We start from the raw sequence: 25,062 nt of genomic DNA, 5'->3' as shown, positions 1-25,062 counted from the left end.
CTATACCTTATTCCTTGGTGCTGACTTTGATGATTCCCTTTCTATAGATGTTGTCGTATTGACTGACAGGGACTTCTCCCAAGTGGGTTCCTAAACCATGGTGACCCCAAAAAACAAAACAAAACAAAAACAAAAAAAAGACAATGAATAAAAAATGTGCAAATACAGGTGGGGACACATAAGGACTTTATTTTCTCTATATTCATGGTACTCGGGAACGATTACTACTGGACATTTCTTTATGAAAAAAATTGCCAAATAATAGAAGTAAATTTCCTAACCATCTCAACTACAAAACCGGCCAGCTGTGTTCAAGTGAGGAACCATATACTAGAAATATGGAGAGTAACATAAAAAGTAAAGTTTGTTATAGATCTCTATTCATTTTAAATGTGCTAAAGTTTAGCTGTTTTATTCTCATAATGTGCTAAAATGAAAATTGCTGTAGTGAAACTCCAGCTAAAGAAATATCACCAAAAACATTTTTTAGTTTACACAGTTTAGCTTTACATATCTCTGTAAATATTCAGGATAGTATTTAGTAGCACCACAAGTGACAGTTTTATATTCTACTTATGGGTGTATTACTGCTCTTACTTTCAAGAGCAGAAGTATTCTACATATATGGAGTTGCCAAAAGCAGATGAGCTAGGAGTATTACAAAACATTTTCAAAATTATACAAGGAATTGTTTGAGGCTCATATGATCTTTCTCTTGCCTTTCTGAATCACAGCCTAAGCATAACAGTCCTCCCCACTTGAGATTCAACAGTCTACTATAGGTGAAGGGTTTTGGAGGCTTCTAAACTTTCCCCTACAAATCTCATATTGCTCATTTCCTGTCAGCTCACATCCTAACATGTCATTCTGTCTGAATCACTATATACCCTTATTATAAACATGTCCATCTGCTCACTGGTGGACAACTGTGAGGTAAATACAAGCTGAGGAAATACTAAAAGCAGAAACAGACTTCCACAGGTGCTCCTTATCTGTCCCTGACCTTTCCACCCATCTTCTTATTTGAACCTGCTCCTATGCTCTGATGCTCTCTGGACATGACAGGAGGGAACTAGCATGACTTATCCAAATGAGGGAATAATGGATGAAATAGAAACTCCAGTTGAGACCTTTAGAATGGATTTTCAAAAGGGATCCATTCCCACTGACTTCTGTGAGGAAAGAATTAATCCAATACTGAAAATCAATCATTAACACCATGCTAAAATGGTCTCAGGCAATACGTAATACTTTCTAAGACAATAGTGACCTACAAATCATCATGCTACAGAGGCTGACATATTTTATCTGAAATCAGTGGAACGGGTAATTCCAAGGCTGACTCATAAACCTTTCCCCTCCTGATTTCCCTGGACACTCCCAAGTAAAAACACTTGTTGCTGCCTATCTTTGACCATTGAAAAAAACTCATTAATCACTGTTTTTTAAAGACCACATTTTACTACAGTTAAAAGCACACAGCAGTGGCTGATTGTACAATACAGGACTATATGCAGCTGCATTTTGAACAGTGCTTCTAAGATCTTTGGATAAGAAAGACCACAGTTGAAAAGCATTCTTATTCTTACTACTGTGGATTTCTTAAACTAATATACTCAGATCACAAAATTGGCAATTCCTCAACTCAGCCTGATTAATCTTTAAATACACAAGTTATCAGTCAGTTTATTGCCACAAAAATCAATCAAATTCATACTGTAACAAGACAGGAATTCTACTTTGAAATAGAACATAAATAACATTGTCTTATAACACATAGATATTTATAATGCGATAAATGCATGGCAGCTCAGAAAGATAAATATTTCAGCACTGGCACTGTCCAGCAAGAAAGAAAAAGCACATGTTATGCTTCCACCTGCTGGCTATCTGCCCAGAAGATCTTGTCTATCTCATCTCACCAGGTGCAGTGAGAAGCGACTGAAGACCTTCCAGACAAGGATTCAGATCCTTCCAGGGATCTGAAAGTTCAGTTCCCCAATAAAATGGGAACCATTTTAAGAGAAAGCTTCCATTTTGTGAAAACCATACTTTTTTTTTTCTACAGGAGTTCTATCAAGAAAAAAACTTCCCACCATTTCTAGCTATAATCCTATGATATGCTTGAGCAATGAGCAAGAGGAGGCTTTACAGAACTGGGAACAAAACAGAAACAGAATGTGGCTTTTAGACTCAGAAAGGTGTATGAGACAAGCAGGCATCAGAATGGCAAAGGCTAAAGACTTCATACTGTCTTTAAGTATGACAGTCTATCATCACTCATCTGCAGAGAATAAATGGTCACTATGTCAGAAAGCTTGGATGTCTCCTAAAATCATCCCTCTTCATTTCAATATGTTTATTTTTTAGCAGATATACTTCTTGTATCAATAACAGGGAATATCTTAACCAATAAAAAATGAAGCTGTTGAACAGAAACAACTTCCAGAGTAGGGACAAAAATCAGCCTATGAGCAGAACTGATCTGTAAAACCACACACCGACCAATACTAAAGAACATTATTATGGCAAGTCCTGCCTCCACTCATCTAAACATTTCTGAGTTGAAGTCTGTAATGAGCCTACCTTATTGATTTGTTGTAAGAAAACGAAATATTAGAGATACTCACTTTGACCAAAATAATTCTTGCTAGCTCTTCACATGCAGGCTTTTCTTCATCCTTTTTAAAACCCTCCAATTCAAACAACGTACTGTAGTTTTCTAGCATTTTAGTCATTATCTTGTTGCAGATTTCTTGTTCCTTTATCCCTTCAAAACCGGAAGGCACACTGAAATTGGATGGAACATGTAGCACAGTGTTATAAGTACTCAACAGACAAATGTTCCCGTACAAAGTCCCTCTAACATTTCGGTTGCAAATACAAGCTGGCTAGAAGACACAGGAAAAATTCTGTCTGGAAAAAAAAGGACATCTCTGTTGGTTACAACTATAGCAGTTGGACTGCAGTTTTTCCTACTGATATTTGATATTCATCTGCTAGTTGAATTATCTACTCTGCAGAATCAAGGCAGAAATCCAAGTGAGACAACTACCAAGTGACACAGAACCAACTCCACCATATATTTAAGCCACACATCTGAAAGCTGGGTTCACGACTGCAGTGCAAATAGCATGAGGCAATTAAACTCTCCAGTCAATGGGAAAAGTTGGGTACCTCAAAAAATGATTCATGATGACCTCAAAGACATGCGAGAAGAATGAATCAAAAAACAAAACAAAACACACAAAAAAAAAACCATAAGAAAGCCAAGTGCTGAACAGGACAGTATTAGGGAATGTTAAGCAAGACAGCTACATCTTACGGTGACCCCAGGCTGTACACCATGTTTCTTCATCTATTGTGCGAGTTGAGTCTTCACTTTAAAGAAACCTTATAATTTACAGAGTATTTCAAAACACAGTGAGGGAGGATGCTTTCTCCTGAACACCCTGAAAGATTCATATGAAAAGACAGAGATGTTTTTCAGCTTCTACTTCCTGGGAAGATAGCCCAGCTACTTGGCTTTAGAAAAAGGTAGAAAGATGCAACTTCTTGCCCTCCTGAACGGGACCCCTCTGCAGTCAGGAATGCTTGTCACAGAGCTTGAATGCACACAAAGAGGCAAAGAACTGATTTGTAAGTATTGTATTCCAGTCTGTGCTCCATTACATTCCTTATGTTTCATACGACACTGCCACCTGGTTATACTGAATACAAATATACACACACACACACACACACACCTGTGTAAGTTCTGTTTATGTATAATACCCCTTCCACTAGGAACCTTGATTAATTTAATAATCTAAGGAGAATTTTCTGGAATGCAGGCTTTTCTGCATATATTAGTTAGATTTGATGCCCAGCATTGACATAAGTCCTGTTTTAAATGCAAAAGTAGGCTTCCTAGACAATCTTTTTCAGCGTTTAAAATGCTTTTCCTGCCTAATACAGTATTTCCAGCAGACTCATTCTTTAAATCATCCATAAAGTGGTCGCATGTATTTGACTCCTCTAAAGACCTTACAAAGAATAGTAGAGACAGCAGATCAGGAAATACAGAAAATGTAGGAAAGACTTAAAAAGAAGCAGCAAGGAGACAAAAACCAAAAAAATAAGAAAAAAGTGCAAGTATTTTTGGTTAAAATTCTACAAGAGAAAAAAAACATAATTAAAAACAAACAACCAACCTCTCAGTGCTATCTGAGCCATTTTACACAGATGTTACTTGAAAATAAACTACTATTTAATATAAATAACAAAGCAAAATTTACAAATAACTGGCTACTCTAAAAGTGTTTTGGTTAATGTTTTATTGCACTCATCTGAGTGAATTCTGGAGACATCTAAATGTGACACTGTCCAGCCTGATATAGCATCACTCGAAGGCTCTGTAGGACCAGAGGATTCTTGCTGTGGTCATCTGTCCATAGGGAGCTGAACCGATGCCCCAGGCAGCAGCTGTTTACAGCTCTCCAACACAGGTGAGAAATGCCCTTGTCCCTGTGAAATGTTCCTTCTCATGCTGAATTTCCAGAGATGTCCTATTCCATTCTAGGCATATTACTCTTTCCTCAAGGGGTTTTGCAGAAGCAGCTGTGTGGAATGACAGCACTGTCACTTGAACATGAAAAGCACTGTGGGCTCTGTCTTCTCCAATTGCTGCTTTTTGGGGAGAAGAATTGCAAAGTAAGTTGACCAGTCTTTTGGGAGAATCTGTCACAAAATGAGGGAACTCAAAGGTCAGGGAACCCTATAATCAATTTTTCTTTCCAGCTCTTGTGTCCATGAACGCTTCAGGATGTAGGATAGAAGGTTTTGAAAGCAGATCTGCGTTAGTTTAAGAGATTACAACTTCTAGCTGTCTGCTCTGTCTGTCTAGACAGATCTTACTGCGGTGGTAACAGACATGACCTCATCTCACACAACTCAGCCCTATACTTCAGTCTAGAAAGGTAACGGCTGATGAAGGTGATTTATTTCAACTTAGACAACAAACTGGTGCTGCTGAGAATAGGCATACTTTCATTTGTGTTGACACTGCAGCAAAATACTGAAGGCCAAGAAGCAGCTAAAAGCATGGTAGATTAGTTACAACAGGTAGTTATTGCAGCTTGGACAAGTGAGTTACAGGCTCTATATGATTTACAAACTGCCTTCTCATGCATTTGGACCAAATGCAACAACAAATTACTACTGAGATTTTTCAGAAGTGTCCCAGCTTCTGAAAGGAGGCAACTTATATTTAATATCTCAGCCAGATTACTTTCTGTACCCATAATTTAGGAGTTATGTCAACTCAGCCATTCCACCTTCTGTAGAGGGGGAGGTAGTGCAGAACAGCAAGAGAGATGCTACTGCAAAGTCTTTATTTATATAAAGGCTTTGTTAGATAAAGGCTTCATGTTTCTTCAAAAGTTTTTGTTTCCGCAAGAGCTCTATTTTCCAAAAGGAAATTGCATTCGGGTAAACATGGAGGCAAAGAGCAATCTGTTGCCTACCTCCCACACAAAGTAGGCTCCTCCCATTGTGATTATGGCTATGTGATTAGGTCTGTTCAGGGTTCTTGAAGCTCTTATCTAAAAATTTTTGTTGAATGGGGTAGGGGGCAAAGGGGATGGTGCAAGATTGAAAGTGAATGACTGACAGGACTTTTTAAGGGGTCCACTGCCTCCAGAGTTGATGGGCTCCTTTACCTCTGTTCCAGGACACGGAAGAAAGAATGCTGAAGAAATCATGGATGTGTTTTCTAGACTTGCCTCTGTCTCAAATCCACCTACAAACTCTGCGCATATAGAATAGAGACATCTTAGTAGAGCAGGAATTTTAACATGAGCTTTACCAAGACCACAAGTAAACAAAAATGCACAAATATTGATTTTTTTAAACCACTCCTCCAGTTAAATTTTGAGCATATGTTTTAATGCCATTCCTGAATCAGGATCTGAAGAAAGAAAAGTTGCAGCCCAGAGCAGTAATTTATTTTAAAGTAGGTTTTTCAAATAAGAAAATACCAAAGAAAATACCCATATATCTAGGAAAAGACTAACAAAACAGAAACAATGACAACTTGGATTTCACCTGCTGGATGAAAGTGATTATCACCCCACCTAACATGATGCAGATCACAAAAAAAGGGAAACACAACTTCAACTTTAGGGGGGATTAGGATTAGCAGATTACCACTGTCACATTGCAATTTGTTTTCTGTTTATAAAGAGGCCATACCATCCCCAGCGATTGTCTGTTTATTTTGCATACAGGCCATCCAATAGATTACAGATGACAAAGCTAACTGAGTAACAGAAAATGAACAGGAGAAGAAAACAGATATTTTTACATTATCTAGCCACCCATATACTTTCAAAGTAAATACCACACCACTCATGAATATTTCATATGGCTTGGGGTAAGAACAATTTGGCCTTCCTATATTATGCTAGACATTTAAAAAAGTATATTATAGGCTGTACAATACTGCCTTCTTGTTCATATCAAACCCTCCTATTCTGCTAGCAAATGAAATACCTAAATCTATACAAATCTCATATGAAATGTTATGTTCTGATTTGCAATAAGGAATATTAGAACAGTTTTGAGTACACTGCGACTGACGCAACATTGGGGCAATTGCCTAAAAACAAAATCCATTCACATAATGCTTCGAAGGCTGATATTGCTCACTGAAGACGTCTAGTTTAGGCTCTTGGCTTTCACTTCATCTCCATATGCCTAACCCGTGCACATTCCAAGGTTGCTAGAAACCAAGATAAGACATTCATACAGGCATTTAGATGAGGTTTAATTTTTACAAATTCAGCAACACATAGTCAACAGAAGTCTTGAAATGCTGAAATGCCTACAGCTACTCAACAGCCCATTTAACTTTTCTCCCTCCTTGCTGAAATCTACCCCCCGCTGTGTTTTCTAAACCAAGAGCAATGAGAATAACCTGAAGCACCAAAAGTTCCACAGGAACTTAAGGAAAAAGTTTTTAACAGTGAGGGTGACAGAGCCCTGTAACAGGCTGCCCAGAGAGGTTGTGGAGTCTCCTTCTCTGGAGATCTTCCAAACCCGCTTGGACGCAGTCCTGTGCCACGTGCTCTAGGTGACCCAGCATGTGCAGGGGGGTTGGACTAGATGATCTCTAGAGGTCCCTTCCAACCCTAAGCATTCTATGATTCTATGAAGGTAAGCAAGTTCAAAATGTAGAGCGCATGTATGTTGTTGGCAGTGCAAACAGGAAGGATTATCAAGTCAGGGCTACATCTGGTATAGCCCCCAAATAACTTGTTTTATGTGGTTATCACACAGACATATTTGCATCTAACTCTCCTAAAACAGGCACTTAGCCATCTTATTCATGGATTTCTAAGACCTGACCAGATTCTGTACAAACTGATTTATTAGGTATATGACATTTTATGAGCAAAATCCAAGTGATGAAACATTGTTGTACATACTCATGTCAATAGCCTAAACACAAACCCAACCTCAGACTAAACCTAACAACTAGCACAAAACCCCTCTATAATCCCATTATGCAAATGACACCTTTGCTTCTGTACATTTTTGTGCAAATCTTTTTTAAGAGGTGGCAGGAAAAACTACAAGCTTCTATCACACCTCCAGTTCTATTCCTAGTAACAGGTCCAGGCTAGTTTGTTCATGAAGTAGAATTTGCCTCATTGAGAAGCCCATTGAAAAGGCTTTACATAACCAGCAGAGCCTATATCTGAGGCCTGATCAAATCCTTCCATAAGGAGATAATAATTGGCAAACTGCAGCTGCTTAAACTGCACAAAGCACCAATACGTATAATTCCATCACAGAAAGTCAGCATTATTTCTGAAGTACTTTACTATGTAAAAAGCAGTTTATCAATGCTCAAAATCATTTCCGTTAAGAAAGAAAAAAACTCTATAAAACTACATAGACTTTGGAAACTACAAGAACTATTTAGTCTTTTTTAAACTAAATTACATGATATTCTAAATTCCTTCAGTTTAGTTACTTTCCATAATACCCATAATAGATATTCTGAAGCCTAAAACTATGTAGGGATCTTTTTTTGAAGATTAATAGACAGCTTTGAAAATACTAGCTCTGTGAAGCACGTGGTTTTCATCAAACTTCCCAAATATATTTTGCTTGGCAGAGAACATATGAACCAAATTTCAGGTGGGGATAAAAAAAAAAGTCTACACTTGTGTCAAAAACAATTATACTATATTAACTACTGGAAGATTTCTTAGCAGTCATACAAAAGAGTAAAATAAAAAGCACATGTACTTTAGAATTAATATGTCTCACTAGCCATGGAAGTTCTTTCAACAACTAGCATAAAGTTCTTTGACCTGGGTGGGGAGGGGGGAGTAAGCAAACATTCTGCAGTAACAAGAAATACCACCATATATTACTCTAAAATTCAGCCAGAAAACCAGCACACATTTCTAGGAACTTTTAAGAACAGAAGACAATTGCATTATTTATGCAGAAGCAAACACTGTTTCTGCAGATACTCGCATTTGTGCAGGCTCAAGAGGAGGCCTTCTAGCCATAATTTTGACATTCTAGAGGTTTAAAAAAAGGGGTGTGAGCAGTGTTGGAGTCTAGATGCCTTAAATAATAAAACAAATTGAAAGTGAATATTGAAGAATACCTCATAACCAAGTCCCTTCAAAACAACGACTTCTGCACAAAGCTAATGCAATACTGCAATACTCCTTTTACCGAGAATACTTTTGCAGCTGCTACTGTACTGATCCCAGTCAAGACACTGTAATTACGTGAGGTAAAATTGGATTAAGTAGTCTTTAGGAGACTAACACGTGAGTTTTTAAAAGAAGATGCATCAGCAGTGTCAGCAAACCTGAGTTTTCCATGAGAACAGAGACTAAGGCCACGATCACAAATGATTCCATTGCACCTAAGGCAACTGCTGCCGAGGAAGGAGCCTTAATCCCAGCATCCCAAACAAACTCCATTGTCAGAAGTTCCAATGGGCTGTACTCCTAGGACACCTGCCAGCTTCAAAACATTTTGCATGAGGCCCTGGCAGCCTCTCTCAATTTTTCCAGCACTTTCAACTAGTTCAGGACACAAATGAAGCAGAATATTGAATCACTTGCGCAGGGTAACAAATTGCTATTGACTCTAGCAGGGAGGCAGTGTGCTGCCATTAGCAGTCTCCCTATTTAGAAAAAAAAAATGCTGTGTTTGCTAAGCAAGGTAGCCTTATTTTGCCTAGATAGACCTTTTTAAAGGTTTTATTTTGCACCACTACCACAGGTGATCTAACCGCAAAACAATTTGTCACAGTGCATACAGTGCTTAATTCGCTAGCAACAGGAAGAGGGTGCCCTGGGAGTATGTTACATTGTTGTGGCAGTGTTTTGCCAGCTTTTAATGCATAAATAGAATCAAGTGTCATGCTAACAAAATGACGGGCCTGAAGTACTGTTTTATACATTTGCTTAAAAATGAAGGATAAATTCTCAATAAACTTTTATATTAAGGTTACTTTCTAAGCAGTCATAGCCAATTTGGGAGTTGATTTTATTCACTATCTCATAAAACAATCAAGTTGCTACATTATTTATTCACAAACATATTCTGACTAAAAATTAATGTTATTCATAACGACCTTAGCAATCAATGACCTCTATCCTAGCCACTACAGGAAAATTACAAGCATGTCAGTTAACAGGACATATGAAATATATGTCACCCAGCAAGTCTCAACAAGTAATGGTGAAATGGGAAGAAGAAATTGGTACCCATCATGTAAAACCACCACCTGATAGTCGTACGTTCAGTATCCAGTTGGATACCACCAATTTCATAATTTTAATTTTTCTTTTCTGAAGCAGCTTGATCTTAGGCGCAGATCTGCAGAATCACATGATTTTGTCCCTGGTGGTTTTTTTCCCCACACAATAACAGAACAAAGTTTTTAAAGCTTAAGAAGCCAGGAAAATACCATTCTGTAAGCTAGCATTTCTGTTTGTGTAACTCAGGGAGGCTGGAGTTTCACAAGTCCTTCGCTTCCTCTTGAACACTAGCTGCGAGAGCTGAACAGAGGCAAAGCAGGCCATGACTTAGGCTACAGATGCACAGAAGCTGTAATTCAAATGAGTGGACAACCACTTTCTCCAGGAATAACCACGGGGCAAGCGTTAATCCTCCACATGCATTAGCCCAATGATAGAAAAGCCCAATGTTATTTATGTTCAATAACACCATGCTTTTTGTTTCTCAAGGGCTCTATTTGTGTATACTTGACTTTTGGCTTCCATCACAATAAATCTCAACAAATTAAAGTTGGAAGGAAACTGCACTACATGTCAAATAATAATATTTTGCTCTTTTTCAACTCAGATTACACTTCTTGACAAGTGTCCCCTTTTCTATTCATTATAAAAACAGGGAGCATGATAACCTCTTTCATTAGAGGAAGACCAGTATGATTTGACAAAGCGCGAATAAGGAAGTAGGGGAAGTAGTGGACAAGAGAACAATAAAGGTAATAAATGTCTGAAGGCTGGAAGACAAGAAAGTAGAGAAACAGAATGAAATGAACAACATCAAAATACTAGGTGTCTGGAAGTTTGCCTGGAACCATTTCATTTATTCACTTCTAAAACAGCTTTAGTGATAGTTAAGACTGTTTTCTCCTGCTCTATCTAAAATTTTGCTAAAAGTACTTTGTAGAAAGCAATCCTTCAATATCAGGGGATGGACTTGATCTCCTTTCACTGCATGCAGTAATTACACAGATATTAATAGTAGAAAAAGATATGTCCCTTCAAGAAAGGGATGAAGCAGTATCTAAGTTAGGTATGTAGAACAGCTTCAGCACACTGCAAGGAAGCTAACTTCTGCCTCCATTTTCTCTCTTTGAAGTAGCATATTTCTTTTTATTGATCATAGAGGAAGCCTAGGAAGATAGCCTCATTAAGAAACACAGCAATCGCTATTACTCCAGAAAGAAATTTTACAAGGACCAACACCAATTGGACATTTGCTACAGGGAACCAGGTTCTCTTGGTGCTGGTATCTCCAAGATTGATGGCTGAACTACACTCCCCTACATGTCTTCTGTATTATTGTCTTGATCTTGAAAGCTTGTCGGTGGGTTAATTACAAGCAATATAGGGAGCTGTATGCTAATGGCACCTTGTCTCGCACAGCTGACTGAAAAAGAACATTCTTGCACGAAAACATTCTTGCATCTGGAACCAACTCTCCTCACTACTGCTATAACACCCAACAGCAAGAAATCAAGAACTGGGACACAGGAAAAGACAATAAAACTAGAGGATTTGGTAGCAAGTCCCATAACACTAACCGAACTCCAAAACCTTCAGCTCAGTTTTTAAGTACGGTAGAATGACTTAAAAAACACAGCAGCCCAGAATCCTTGGCACCTTGAGAACAAACCTTGGATCATTTGAGGCTACCTCTATGCAGCATCATCTCTGGAAGCTTGCAATACCTGGCTGCTGCCAGGACGGAGCACTTAAACCCATTAAAACTCTTTCTCAAAGCCTTCTGTAGAGAAGCCTCCATATTATTTGATAGTCAAGGAAGTTGTATAAGTTCATATCGCCTTGCCCTCACACTCACCCTCTTTCATCGTACTCTCCTGCTCAGCAATACAGCAATAAAAACAGTATTACAGAAAGCAGTATTACAAGAGGAGAGGGGAGAGCAACTTACCTCTCAGTCAGGCCAAATATCTAGCCTTAAAAGATACTCCAAGAAAGCTGTCATAGCCTTTGCTTTATTATTCTAAAATTATTATTCTGAGCTACCTTACTGGCCATCTGCTCCACAATATGCTCAGCCAACATGAGAGGAAAAGTGAAAATCCTGTCAACTTACTGAAAGCAGTTTGGTCCAAAAACAGTGGCAAGGTTGCAAAGATTCATCTTGTTCTCTACGTGATGCTCAGCAACTTTTGTCAGGAACTGGCAGAGATACTTCAGCAGGCAATAATTAGCATCAGGCAATTCTTTAAGGAGTTCTTTCAAATTACTTTCCTTCTGCATGTCATTCCTAGTGTCTAAAAAAAAAAACAAGAAGAGAAACACACATATATATATGTTTTTCTACCCTGCTAACAATTTATATACAGGAGAACAAATAGCATCTAAAATCTAGTCTAGATCTATTTGAAGACAAAGAATGGTCCAAGCCCCTTAAGTTCCCCCTCAAGGAACCTGTACTTTTCTCTCAAGCCTCACCATGGCCATGCTGGTCACAACTTCATGCTCACCCTTATGTTGCAACTGCTTTTCCTGAGCAGAGGCAGCAGTGGTCACAGCTAATAGGATGAGAGCACATTCAGCCCTCTCCAGTACATTGCTACCTTTGTTGTAACTCAAAGTCTACCAGGTCTCCTACTTCCTAGCTTACTCCAGATGTTTTTTCCTGCTTCCCAAGTCCTGTCTCATACTCTGCTTTTGAGCTTCCCCTCCCATGAAAATCTCCAAAAAGAATAAGGACAGTAACACACAGAAGCACCTGAAATAAAGATGCTGCTGCAACAGAGCACTGCAATACCTCCTGAGGATCTATTTTATGAAGAGCTTTCCTCATAGTGACAACTCCATCCCTGACTCCATACTACATCTTCTGTAGAAGCACAGTCAAAAGGGCTATTCAGAGTAGCATTACATACCACAAGGAGACAAAATTAGGCCTAAAGCTAGGCAAATAACACTGATATATTTACAAAATCTTCTAAGGTTCAAGCATGGATCAGTTTCTCTACTTAGTTTTGTTCTGCTTTTGGAACTCAAAAAAATTGAAGTTTGCTTCCCTCCTCTAAAAAAACACCCAAAATATTTGGAATCATCAGAATATTAGTGTTATAATAAATTAAATCTATTTTTTTTAAATCAGAAAATAGGCAAGCAAATGCAAACCAACAACAAAAAACACTGAGGAAATGCTCTGTTCATCAGGCACAAACATTCTTAATAAAACGACATTCAGCATTTCCCCAAAACTTGTGCTTGACAAAAAGCTGTGAATATAGTGCTAGATATGTTTAAGGTAGTCTTCATGTACTCTTTTCATTTCTCAGAAAAGCTTTCAGGGTTTGAATTCCCAGTATTCTAGTGGTAGGGCTGCTATTAAGTGGTTGAGCGGAATGCTCAAGTTTGTGTATTCACCATGAGGGGATTCCCCCACAGTCTGGCTGAAGAGCAGGACAAAGGCAGAGGGGAAACTGAAGCATGAGTGAGTGGGACAAAAGAACATCTGCCAAGAGGTGGGGGCCTTTACAAATAAGGGAAATAAGGGGGACAAAGGAGTTGGTGAGCTCAGGTGAGAACAGATGGAGGGAAGCAGGGAGTTCAGTGCAGGCCTGCTGGGAAGGCTGTAACTTCTGAGTACCTTGGCCAATTGGGAAAAGGAGAGGGCGTCCCTCGGTCGGGAAATTAGGATAAAAGGGGGGCTGCATCCTCCAGCAACTTGAGAGACACCACAGGGATATGCCCGGTGGACTCTCCCTTTATTCGAGTAAAGTTTTAAGATTCCTCTGTCTGCTTTTTGGACGTTCAGTTCTTGACAGCAAGATTTCTCCACACATGGTTAACTGGATAAATTAGCAGCCTGGGAACAAATAACCAAAAGTTACTTCTGAAAAATCAGTTGTTAAGTTGCAATGACTTTTGTTTTGCACACAGACATTTTTGTGGCTAATAAAAAAAGACTTATCCAGTATATAGTTTGAGAAGCAAATGAGTTTCACATGTATGTACTCATCACTTCATATAATTTAACTTCTGGAATTTCAGCTGAAGAATTCATTTGAATCTATCTTTAGTACCACAGGGCTAATACAATTCCTTTCATGACAGCTAGCCAAAATTTAAATGCCAGCCAGGCATTTAAATTAATTAATTAACCAGTTAATTAATTGTATCCTTTTCTTTTATAGCCAGGAAACACCAAATATTCATTAAACAAATGAGAAAGAAATACTTGCTATCATTAAGGAAGTATCCTATCTGTCCTTTTTATTTTTAAGGAGTTACACAGACAAAAGTCATCTGCACTGCTATGAATCAGCTTGCTAACAGCAAGAAATCTGATTTATTATTTTATGCAGCAAAATTTCAGGACTCTTCCAGAAGGCTGCATTAAATTACAATAAGGAATTTAACAGGATTTATATCTGAATAGATCAAAGTGGATAGGACAGTCTTTGACTTGATCACTAACTACTTTTTCATAAACTTAAGGTCAAAAACATGACTGATTTTCACAGAGTTAGAACATTAAAATGCACTTCCTAACATGCTTCTCTTTAGATAATGAAACTAGCACATACTGTCTTTTACTATTAACTGCTTGCAGTTACGATCAGGAAAGGCACAGACTTTACTCAGAAAAGGACATCTTTCTATCACCACCATCCCATCACCTAATTAGGAAATGCCCTAGAGAAGTATTGGCTTCTCTGAGCCTCCCACTGAGGCTTGAGGTTGTCGAGTACTTTTCCATTTACTGAATGATTTCCCAACACTTCAAAATTAGCAAGGTGCTAAGACATTCTGAACCCAGGCATGCACTCTGACTACAAACAAAACTATTGGCCTTATGTCATCGGTTATAGTTATGGAACTGGATGCCCCTGTTCATTAATCATGGTGGATCATGTGGTACGGATCAATAGCAAAGACACTTACCACTGGGTAAAGCCAAATCTTTGTGCCTTACTGCTAATTTTAACAGAATAAGGTGTGTTATGCCTTTATTTCTAATACTTTTAAGAATAGTCAGGTATGAGAATATAAGATATTCAGAAATTACCTAATTGAAGGGCCCAGAGTCACTGAATAGCATGAAGCAAAAAAACTTTACTGTTTACTCAGGCCTGAAGTTCTTTACCCAACTGAAAGGGTAACTAGAAAACGTGGTTGCCTTCTCTCCCCCTTCTCCAGCCGAACAGCAAGAAAATAGTCAAACCAAATACAGCCTTCATGAAATGTGAAGACAAGCATTGAGTCTATTAAAGCCCTAAGGTTATGTATAAGCCATATTTTGCATGATCGAAGCTGTACCACTGTAGTCAGGATACTTACTTATTCAGTAAGGTAAAATAGGGCGGTATGAGGCTAAGCACATACTTCAGTCTCTGTCTCATTTTAAGATGAGACAAATGAGCTTGTCAAGGTAATGGAAACACCAGAGTGACAGATTTTCAAAGGCATTCTACTCCAATTTGGGAACTTATATTTAAGCCAGCTTTCCAAATGAAAAACACACTTAGCTAACAACACACAATATTTCATTCAGTACATTGAGCTCTTTGGAAACTCTTGCCCAATAAGATAGAAAGAAGGAGAAAGGAGTAACAGGAAAATAAAGGAAAGTGAAAGCTGCTCTCAGGCAAACTTAAAGCATTCACTTTTTTATTTTGGAAGCCTGAGAACAGTAACATTAGACAAACGGCACCCTAGAAAAAAATCAGCAAGAGAAGCCTGCTAGATGAGCAAAGAAAGGGCCTGAAGGAGAATATGGGACACTGTGTTCTGGGCTTGAGGAAGGAGGAAATTCACTCAAAGAAAACAGGCAGCCTGAAGTCACGTCTACACTCACCAGCTGGAGAATGGCAGAACACTGAGTGATTGACAACAGGCAAGGAAGTCAACAAAAGCAGCACAGCAGCTCAGAGCTAAGGTAAGGATAGGAAAAGTCAAGGAGACAATCAAAAAGGGTAGGCACTTTCATAGCCAAAGGAGAAAGCAAATCTTCACTAACTAGAAACAGGAGCCTCAGCATAGTAGGAGGCAGATCTTCAGACACATTTGCAAGGGTGTTTTTAGTCTCATTTAATTCCAGTATCCACTCAAGATTGCATGAGGAACACATGTTCCAATGGCACAGCCGATTTGCATATATATTAAGTTTCTTTGGTATGTTCCAAACACTAACACAAAATTCCCAAGTTCCATTCTTCTTCACACTACTCTTTCCACCTAACACAGCATGCTGCCTGAACATCTCTGAAGGTACATATGCCTATCTGCAGGCATACATATTTGCTTTGCTCATGTCTCAAATGGTCTGACCCCAAACAACTCCAGGCTGGAAGCAGTGGAATGGTTTTAGCATGATGCCTTAGCTCATTATCTCTACTGTCAGGCAGTGTCTTCAGTGTCATCATGGCCACATAGCTTTCAGCTGCCTTGCATACTACCTTGAAAGACAGAAGATTATGCATCTGTCTGTAGCTATCAAAGTGCCCTAAGAAATTCGTCTTCAGCAGAGAGGTACCAGGTTGTATATAACATATATATAATGTATATAATAGTGAGCACTGCACCCAGAGGACCGTTGCAGGAATCAAAGCCTCTTGCATTCATCATGATTCAATTTATTTAAGAGTGAACCCTAAATAAAGACAAGGGCCTGCATTTTGCTGTATCTCTGCTGGAAGAAAAATGGAGGAAATGGAGATGGTTGTGGCAGGGGAAGAAATAAGGAAAAAGGTTTCTGTATGCTAAAGGGGAAAAGTACAATAACAACTTATCTTGCTAAAACCAAGTGACCTGTGAAAGGGTAAGAGCTGCCTACAGAGCTCATTCCTACCATTAGCAAAAGTCTTAAGAGGCAGTGACCATGATACAAAAGATAAGGAATACAAAGCCAGAAGGAATAAAACAAACACTTCAAGTTCTTCATCCAAGCTGATAATCACTTCCAATTGAGGTTTCTCAGAGAACCATCTTTCCATCGTCCAGGTCTGTGAGCAGGGTCCATGTGACTGAAGCAGGGAGCTGTACCTAACCATGTAAAGTCTCTGATCCAGGACAGACTTCCAAGGACACTTCCACTCCCAAGAACTGCCTGTATGGACCAGTGTTTATGTCTGTCAGATGCTTTGCAGATAACAGTGACAGGGAAACCACTATCAGCATATCCCTTGCTTGAGTTCACTATACATCTCTCTGATCAATATCATCTACCAAGAAAGGTTCCCCCTCAACTCCACTGTCACTACATTTCTCTGAGAACACAGAGAAGACATCAAGACATGCCAAAACACTTCCAGGATATGCTATATGATGTCTTCTGGGGCTATTTGATCTGGGAATTTGCTAAATGTTTATATAAACAAACGGCAACACAATTCAGATAGCACACCAAGCCAGCTGAATGGACTAAATGGAATACAAACGGATCAGTCTCTTTTTAATGAGTTATTTATGGGGTTGTTAATAAAAATGATACCCTGACTTACGGAAGATTACATCTACAGGCATTTTTTGTCGTTGTTTTTTGTTGCTGCTGCTCTCTCTCTCTCTCTCTCTCTCTCCTATCCAGCTATTTTTAACTAGAACAACCACTTGCTAACATTTTTGTATTAAGGAAAACAAACAAAGAAGACGCCCACACATCTCACGGAACTATATTTGCATTATTTTCAAACTAAGCTTTTGTTTGGTACCAATCCCTGAAAACTTTCCAACAAAATTACAATACAAGAACAAAAACATCATGCAAAGGTTCAACAAAAGGGAACACAGTGGTTATAGCAGAACTTGTAACAGCCCTCACTGTAGACATGCAGTTAAGTGACTCTAGAGTCAAGGCTATTTTTTTTTTTTTTTTTTAAGAACACATTGGCTCAGGAACAGCTTGACCTACTTTCTTTATAGCTTACAAAAAAAAAAAAAAACACGCAGGCACATTTGCTGCTGGGTACCATTTTGCAATAGATAGCCTTGTGCATACTTTGATAAGTGAATAGATAATTGCTCTAATCCTGCATAGCTGGTTGATCATTTAACCATAAACATAAGTCTATCTACCAGCCAGGATAATCTGAGCCATGAGAAAGCCATGTCAGATCTGATGAGAGAGAGAAAAAAAAAAAAAAAAAGGAGAGAGAGAAAGCACATCCATTACTAGGAAACAATAAAAAAGAGGAAGGGATTTTTACATGACCCATACAAGGCTTTGTTACAGCTACACTGTCTGCACCCAAGACTGCTTTCCCAGCGCACCTTCAGGGAATGTACAGGCCCAAAAAAAGAAAAAGGAGGCACTTGAGATGCTCTCCCTCCTCAGTGTCACAGCTGAATTTCATCTCTGCAAGCAAGAAAAATGCCAGAACACAAAGGGGCAAAAGCCTAAGAACTTGGCTCGTGTTCCACTGGGGTTGTGTGTCACTGCACATGCTTCCTCTACTTGCACCACACTTGCCAGTTTTACTGTGATGAGCACATACATAGCAACATTTATTCACTCTGCCTCTTTTTAAAAGGTCAACAAGAAAAGGCTTCAGCCTCCCACCACGAGAGACAAGCACAGCCATCAAACATCAGGCTTGAAGAATACGGCCCATCATCATCCATTCTGCATAACAATATGGACTGTCTAGCATAGCTGCCTTAGATCAACAAATCATTTGAGACAGTTGTGCAAGTTTCAGTTGCTCAACTTTCTAAACCAGAAGTGTTGTTTCTTGGGGAGAGCCATCACTTGAGGGGATGGGAGCAAGTGGTGTGCTAACACTGTGAATAAAAGGAAAATTTTTGAAAATGTCTCATTTTGATAAGCAATCATTTGATATTAAATGGACATTTAGGCAACATACACTTTGGGCCCAAAGTGCATTCAATCTAAATTATATCTAAATTATAATTTTATTTTATTTTATTTTTAAGAACAGTGGATCTTTTCTAAGTCTGCTAAAACAGAATTGGCAGAATCTGTCCTATAAAAACAGAAGCAAATGAGTGTTCTAAAGAGCATGCAGTTATAGTCTACAAAGATTGCAGAAAGAAAACAACAGATCATTTAAGCTTGTATCCCACAGAAAACTGGATTAGAAAGGTCTACACAGTCCAGATTTTAGCTAACACAAAAAATTATTTTCCATCTCAATGTCATTGTGATTTGTACAAAGAGTATCAGAATTGCACATCTGTGAGCATTCTGGGAGCACATGAGAGTAACGTTCAAGGAAACTGAGAACAAATAAACCGTGACACAAAGTACTGTTTTTCATTGTTATGCTCCCTTTGCATACAATCAAAGTATAGAAAATAAGAAGTACATATAGAGATCTTTACTACTTACTCACCCTGGTAAAGCTGAATGAACCTGGGATGTAAGGCAGATGTGATAATCCCATCTGGCAACTCTCTCAAAAATAATTTCAGTAGACTGGCTGCTGAGTATACATCCCCATCTTTAACAAGTTCCACCTCTTCTCCACGCTCATACTGCAGGCGCAATTGCTCCACCATTTTCATGCTGCCATTTACCCTGAATAGGCCTTCCTGGCTCATACCTGTAATTATACTTAACATGAGATTGCTCTGGCCTAACACATCCCACTGATAAGATGAAATAGATACTCTAGCACGAGTTATATACTTTAGGGTATTATTAATAAAACAGAGGACATTATTAATACAACACAGTTAAAGAGTAACACAAAACACCTATTTTTCCTCAGGCATCCCACTGATCATGCAACTGGATTTTAATAATTAACAGTTATTAAGATATTCTGTAAGAATCCATAAAATTGGATTGTGGCATGGCTGTAACCTACAAAATACCAAGCATCATGCAGAAATCAGTATTTCGCACCGGTACACTTCAACATTAAAGGATATAGATTCCACAAAATAGCTGCATATTTTCATCTTTTTAAGTAGTCTCATTAACTTCACTGGGACTCTGCCAAGGAGTAACATTATTCACCCATGTGAATACTTGCTGCTCCACTTCTTAGGGTAACAGTATCTTACCTATGACCTTCATGAAGCAGAAACAAGTGAATACACACTGCCTGCAGCAGAAACTCTGTCATGTGCAACTTGACTATTTGCGTAACTAACAGCTGCAGAAATTCTCAATGAGAAAATGCATTTTTTGGACAGCATTAAGCCCACACTATTTCACAATGAAAAAGCAAAGATACCAATCACTTCAGGCCAGACACCCCACATCCACTGAAAGAGATGCACTTAGAGGGAGATTTCCATAGACGGAAGCCAGATGAATCACACTGTATTAAATCTCACTTCCAGGCATGTGATGAAATTCATAAACGTCAGTAAAACAACTACATGAAGCTGAAGTCAGTAAATCAAAACCTTCTAAAGAGACTTTTATAAGAAAAATTCTGCCTTTTTAATACTGTGTCTATAGAGTTTCTAATTCTTTAGAATCATAGTATTAAGAGTGTTGAGGTACACAATATACCTTTTTCAATAGGTCAGATTGGATGTCACTAAACAGCAGTCTGCACAGCACTTCCAGTTTTAAAAAGATCAATACTGAAGCAGCAGAATTTGTAGGGAAAATAGTATCTCTTACTGAACTAGACAGACTGATACAATAAGAGAAAAAAAGGACAAACTTGAAAGATAATGCTTACAGATCTTTGCTTGAGTTCTTGCCCTCTCACAACAAAATCATTCATATGTGACATGCTGTACTGCCATCTGCAGGGTGATAGAAAACACTGCATCTCAGTAATGATTTTCATTCAGGCAGCACAAGCCAGGCAAAGAACATTCTCCATATAGTTAAAACTTCCTTGACGTTCCACCAATAGCCATTTATGGAAATAAGAGTGGCTAAAACATACTAGTAATATTCCATTGCTTCTCCTAAATTCAGTACAGAAAAACTTGACTTCAACAGTGAATTACAGAAGTTGGCAGCTTCACAGAAACTTAATTCAAGGATGTGGCTGACCAATAGTCAGCTCATATTTTTCAAACAGTCAAGCCCTCATAAGAAAGGAAGGAGGCTCTGACATGATTTGGCTTAAAACTTTAAAACTTCAGGATCTATTAATGCATCTTTGTGGAAGAGGAGTTGTAAGACACTTTTTTTTTTTTTTTAATAAAGAGTTGACAGCATATTTGGGCCTCTGTTAGAAACATTTTTTCCAGTTAAATGCACCATTAAGTGCCAAAGAAATCCTAGGCAAACACAGAACACCTGTTTCAAGAACTCTGGTAAAACAGTATCTTTGAGATGTTGCTTGCACTCTTGAAAAAAGGAGTGGGTTATATCTTTATATCAGCTTGCAATTAGCAGTGCTTGCCCATTTCAGAGGTTTAGATTAAACCCCAGCGATGAATATTTTTTCCCCATCCTTCGTCTTTTAGTGTTCTAGCAGACCACTCCGAATTAAGTAAATCAAAGATGTTCTTGCTGTGGCACAAAATGTTCACACGAGGACTGATGAAGGAAAAGGTCACATTTTCAATTTGTGCTGTAACTTAATCCAAGCTAACTTTCAAGCCACGCTTACAATGAGCAGCTTCTATGGTCTGACAAGACACAGACAGGGAATCTAAGACTCTGCAATTGGATTATCTTTACTGAGCAGTCAGAAGAAAAATACTGGAGTACAGATACAGCTTCTTAAGGAGAAATTACCTCCTCAAAAATCTTGTCCATAGCTGAACAACTGCCATAGCGTGAATTTGTGTACACAGAGTACTCTGTTTTTTCAGAAAGATGCATTTCATTAAGCAGGACTAAGACCTATTAAACAAATGTAAAATAGGAGCTAAGAATTGGAGGCTTACCTTCCAAATGGGATAATAACTAGATTCTTTCCAAAAAGATGAAAGAACATGCTTTCCTAACATGGTACTATACTCTGATGGCATGTATGCAGACATGAATATCTCGATAGATACAGATATCTCCTAACCATTAGAAACTGTATTCATGTCCAGTGTTTTACAAGTAGAAAATGACATAAACTTATAGAAAATACAGATTCCGTACCCTGAGGAGCTTATTTATGAAAGTGTGCTGCATCAGAACATAATAGGTGACCTTGATAAACATCTTAACGTTAACTTAGGCATCAAGGCAGGAAAAAAAAAACAAGCAAATACAATAATATTCTCTACATGTGGTTAATTTTATTCAGCCTCTGTACCACAAGCAGGTTAGGATCCCTTCCTCTGAAGGGCTTTATACAGCACAACTAAGCACAAATGACTGCAAGCTTACCATGCTGGGTCAGGTATTCGACTATATTCCACACAACTATTGGGATGCCATTCTTGCTCAGACCCTGCTGCTGGAGTTCCAGAAGACTCACACCAAACACCTTTGGACCAGTTACATCCCTCTGTTTGGTCAGCGGAAATGCAGCTATCTTTTTCATGTCTTCTTTCAGTCTCACAGCTGATTTGCTTTGCTTAAAGGAGCAGAAAAGTGCAATTAGATATTTACAGCAGGAGATTGGTGTGGTTACAGCATGAGCACATCCATCAAAACTGTCTTGTATACTCTGGAATAAGGTTTTCATCTTACTTCCTTTTAATCCACAGGAAAGTCTCCATGAAATACATAAATATAAATGAGCAGAGCAAAAGCTACAAGAGTAGTTAACAGGAAAAGAGTGTAAAGTGTAAAATACACATATTTCCTTTATGTAGGAAATAAGAGGGAAGACGACCAGCAGTAACACTACTCCAAACAGTAACTGAGACTTGCAATACACTATATTCAGCCCACACGTACTACAAAAGCAACCAGAACTATACATAGAAGCCAAATCCAAACCACCACCACCGAGCACGTCCCTCAGATTTGAGGAAGGCTCATGACACGTGTCTTAAATACTATTCTCTAGTGATTGATTTTGGCCACTGCCAGGTGAGATGGACATATATAGACAATCTGATGCTGTGTTCAGTACCAGTTAAGTCTGAAACATAGTTATTTTATGATTTACATTAAAAAATTACATAAATGAAAATATTTTTATTATTTACTCCCTTTCTAACCTTATATAATAAAGAAAAAAAAAGAAAACCCACAGCACATTAAGCCCTTAACTGCATCCACCTCATAAGCTAATAGATAAATGCAGACAATCTTATAAGTTTTGATTTGCACTGATAGAGAGCATATAACAGCACACCCAGCAAAACTCAAGGAAATACCATCATACGGGATTAACTTCTCAAAGCAGAAATCTAAATCCACAGATAGTATGCTATGTTAGGAAAAGTAGGTTAATCTCCACTGTGATGTCCATACATACACCTAAGCATTTCACTGATACAGATTAAGTATCATTCAAGAAAGTTTTCTCAGGTTTCCAGCATAACACAGAGAACCAGAGCCCACTAACACTGTGTACTTTTTCAAGAATCACTCTTGCAGGTTTCTTAAATATCAGCCAATTCCTGAAGTATTTTAACAATAAACACATAGTAGAAACCTTACTGCAAGTTACAGTATTCTCGTAACACACAGAAGTCCTCCAATTCTTGCTTAGGTCATGAGCACTTGACTGTAGACAGATTTTAGCAAGGTATGTGCCTTTCCTGTTATTTTAAACAGACACCTCAAGTCAATTCATCTGCAAGATGGTATTCTTCTGATTCATGAACATCTTGAAGATCTGCCCTGGCACTGCTATTAAGCTTGCCCATCCTTCTCTCAGATTTAGAACAAAGAAGAGGCAACTCAATTCACTTAGTCTACTGCACCTTTGCCACTAAATACAACTACTTGGAGGGCATGTATGTTCTACAGTCCTCCATCCTAAGCAACACTCATCTTACCTTCATGAACAATGCTATTTCTATAAGTACTGCAAACACGTTTTATTATTTGTGAAATAGCAGCATGATAGGTAAACCAAAACAGAATTATAGCAAGCATCTTATAAATGTTTATGATAAACTCAAGCCAGTGTTTGAACTCAAATTTGACTTATTGAAATGTGGTTTCAAAAAAGTATTCCCATTCAAGATGAAATGAATAATATATGATTTTTGCTTTAGATGCTACTTCCTAAGACAAAAATTAGGTAGCACCGCTTAAATTCAAAGTACAGCAAATAGTCTTTGAGCAGTGCTGATGCTTGGACAACTTGACTACTGAAGGCCTCAAATTAGGCTTGCAATGTTTCCAGGCCATTTCCAATTTAACATTCAAAGAAACGGAGTCATGGTGAGACAAAGTCACTAGATGCATCTTACAATTTAAATTGTTAACATGATTAAGAGGAGAAACTTCCCATATCCTGTCTTTTCACAGCAACAGGAAGGTGCTGAACTTGTTTCAAAAAATAGAAAGGATACTTCAACTAGCAACAGAAATTGATGCGAAGTTAAAGTGCACCTCTGACCAAAATCTGAATGACAGCATCCTGTCAAGACAGTTCTAAAACAAAGAGTTCAATTGATATGATCTTATGTAAGGACGATTTGATTTTATCAGAGAAGGAGTTATTATTGTTGTTTTGTTGGAATTGCTTCTCATAAGCAAGACTTAGAAAAGTAACTTTACCATCTCTGCATGACCATGCCGTAAAGAGCGACCAACAGCAGCACTAGGAGTTGTAAAAAAACCCTAAACGCTGCAGAATTAACCAGAGCGCCCATCCGCGGCGCCATGCATCACTGGCTAAGGAAAGCCCCCACCGCCCTTCCGAACTTCACCCTTCCTAAACACACTTCCAAAGCGGCAAAGGCCGAGAAAGAGAAAGAAAACGCTTAGGCGAGGGAAAAAGAGTGGGAGGTAGCGGAGGCGAGGAGAAGCAACAGGAAAGGCCAAGCCCCACGCAGGCTAGCCCCGCGGGTAGGAAGGCAGCCCCCAGGCACGCTCCGCTCCGCGGGCCCCGCCGCAGCCCGTACTCACGCGGACGGCCAGCGCGCCGGCCCCCATGCTCGCCGCTCGGCGGGCCGCAGCCGCCCGCCCCCGCCGGGCTAGGAGCCCCCCGCCCCGCCCCCGGCGGCCGCCCGCCTCCCTCCCTCCCGGCCCCTCCTCTCCGTGGCCCGAGGGAGCCGGTAGAGAAACTGCGGGGAGGCGGGAGAGGAGGCAGGGAGGCCTCTGCCCGGAGACCCCCGCGCCCTCGGGGAGCAGGGGCCGGGAGGAGCAGCCCTTCCGCTTCCTAAACTTCCAGCGACTTTAAGAACCGAGTCGCTACCAAGTAGCTGCCACAGCTCTTCCCCCTTGCCCCCCCACCTCCGCCCCCGTAGACTTAAGTTACCTAGGCCCTGGCATTGATTGAGTAGACACGTGCTCTAA

At 39.1% G+C, this 25,062-nt stretch overlaps 1 protein-coding gene across 1 annotated transcript; it reads right to left on the bottom strand.

Annotated features, from left to right (window-relative positions):
• On the bottom strand, positions 1-24,699 carry LOC104575920 (protein FAM13A-like). Its single transcript, XM_088521946.1, has 6 exons — positions 24,673-24,699; positions 22,024-22,213; positions 19,112-19,321; positions 11,890-12,070; positions 2,631-2,790; positions 1-90 (listed from the first exon to the last, which is right to left on the bottom strand). Exons 1-6 carry the CDS (start codon positions 24,697-24,699, stop codon positions 1-3), a joined length of 858 nt encoding a protein of 285 aa, XP_088378072.1.
• Between the last annotated feature and the right edge of the window lie 363 nt (positions 24,700-25,062).

This window comes from Tinamus guttatus, unplaced genomic scaffold (genome assembly GCF_059628265.1).
Source record: "Tinamus guttatus ecotype Peru unplaced genomic scaffold, ASM5962826v1 Tinamus_guttatus_pri_ptg000140l, whole genome shotgun sequence".
Classification (NCBI taxonomy): Eukaryota; Metazoa; Chordata; class Aves; order Tinamiformes; family Tinamidae; genus Tinamus; species Tinamus guttatus.
Note: the sequence above shows the minus strand (reverse complement) of the source record. Positions and strands in the feature narration are given on the sequence as shown.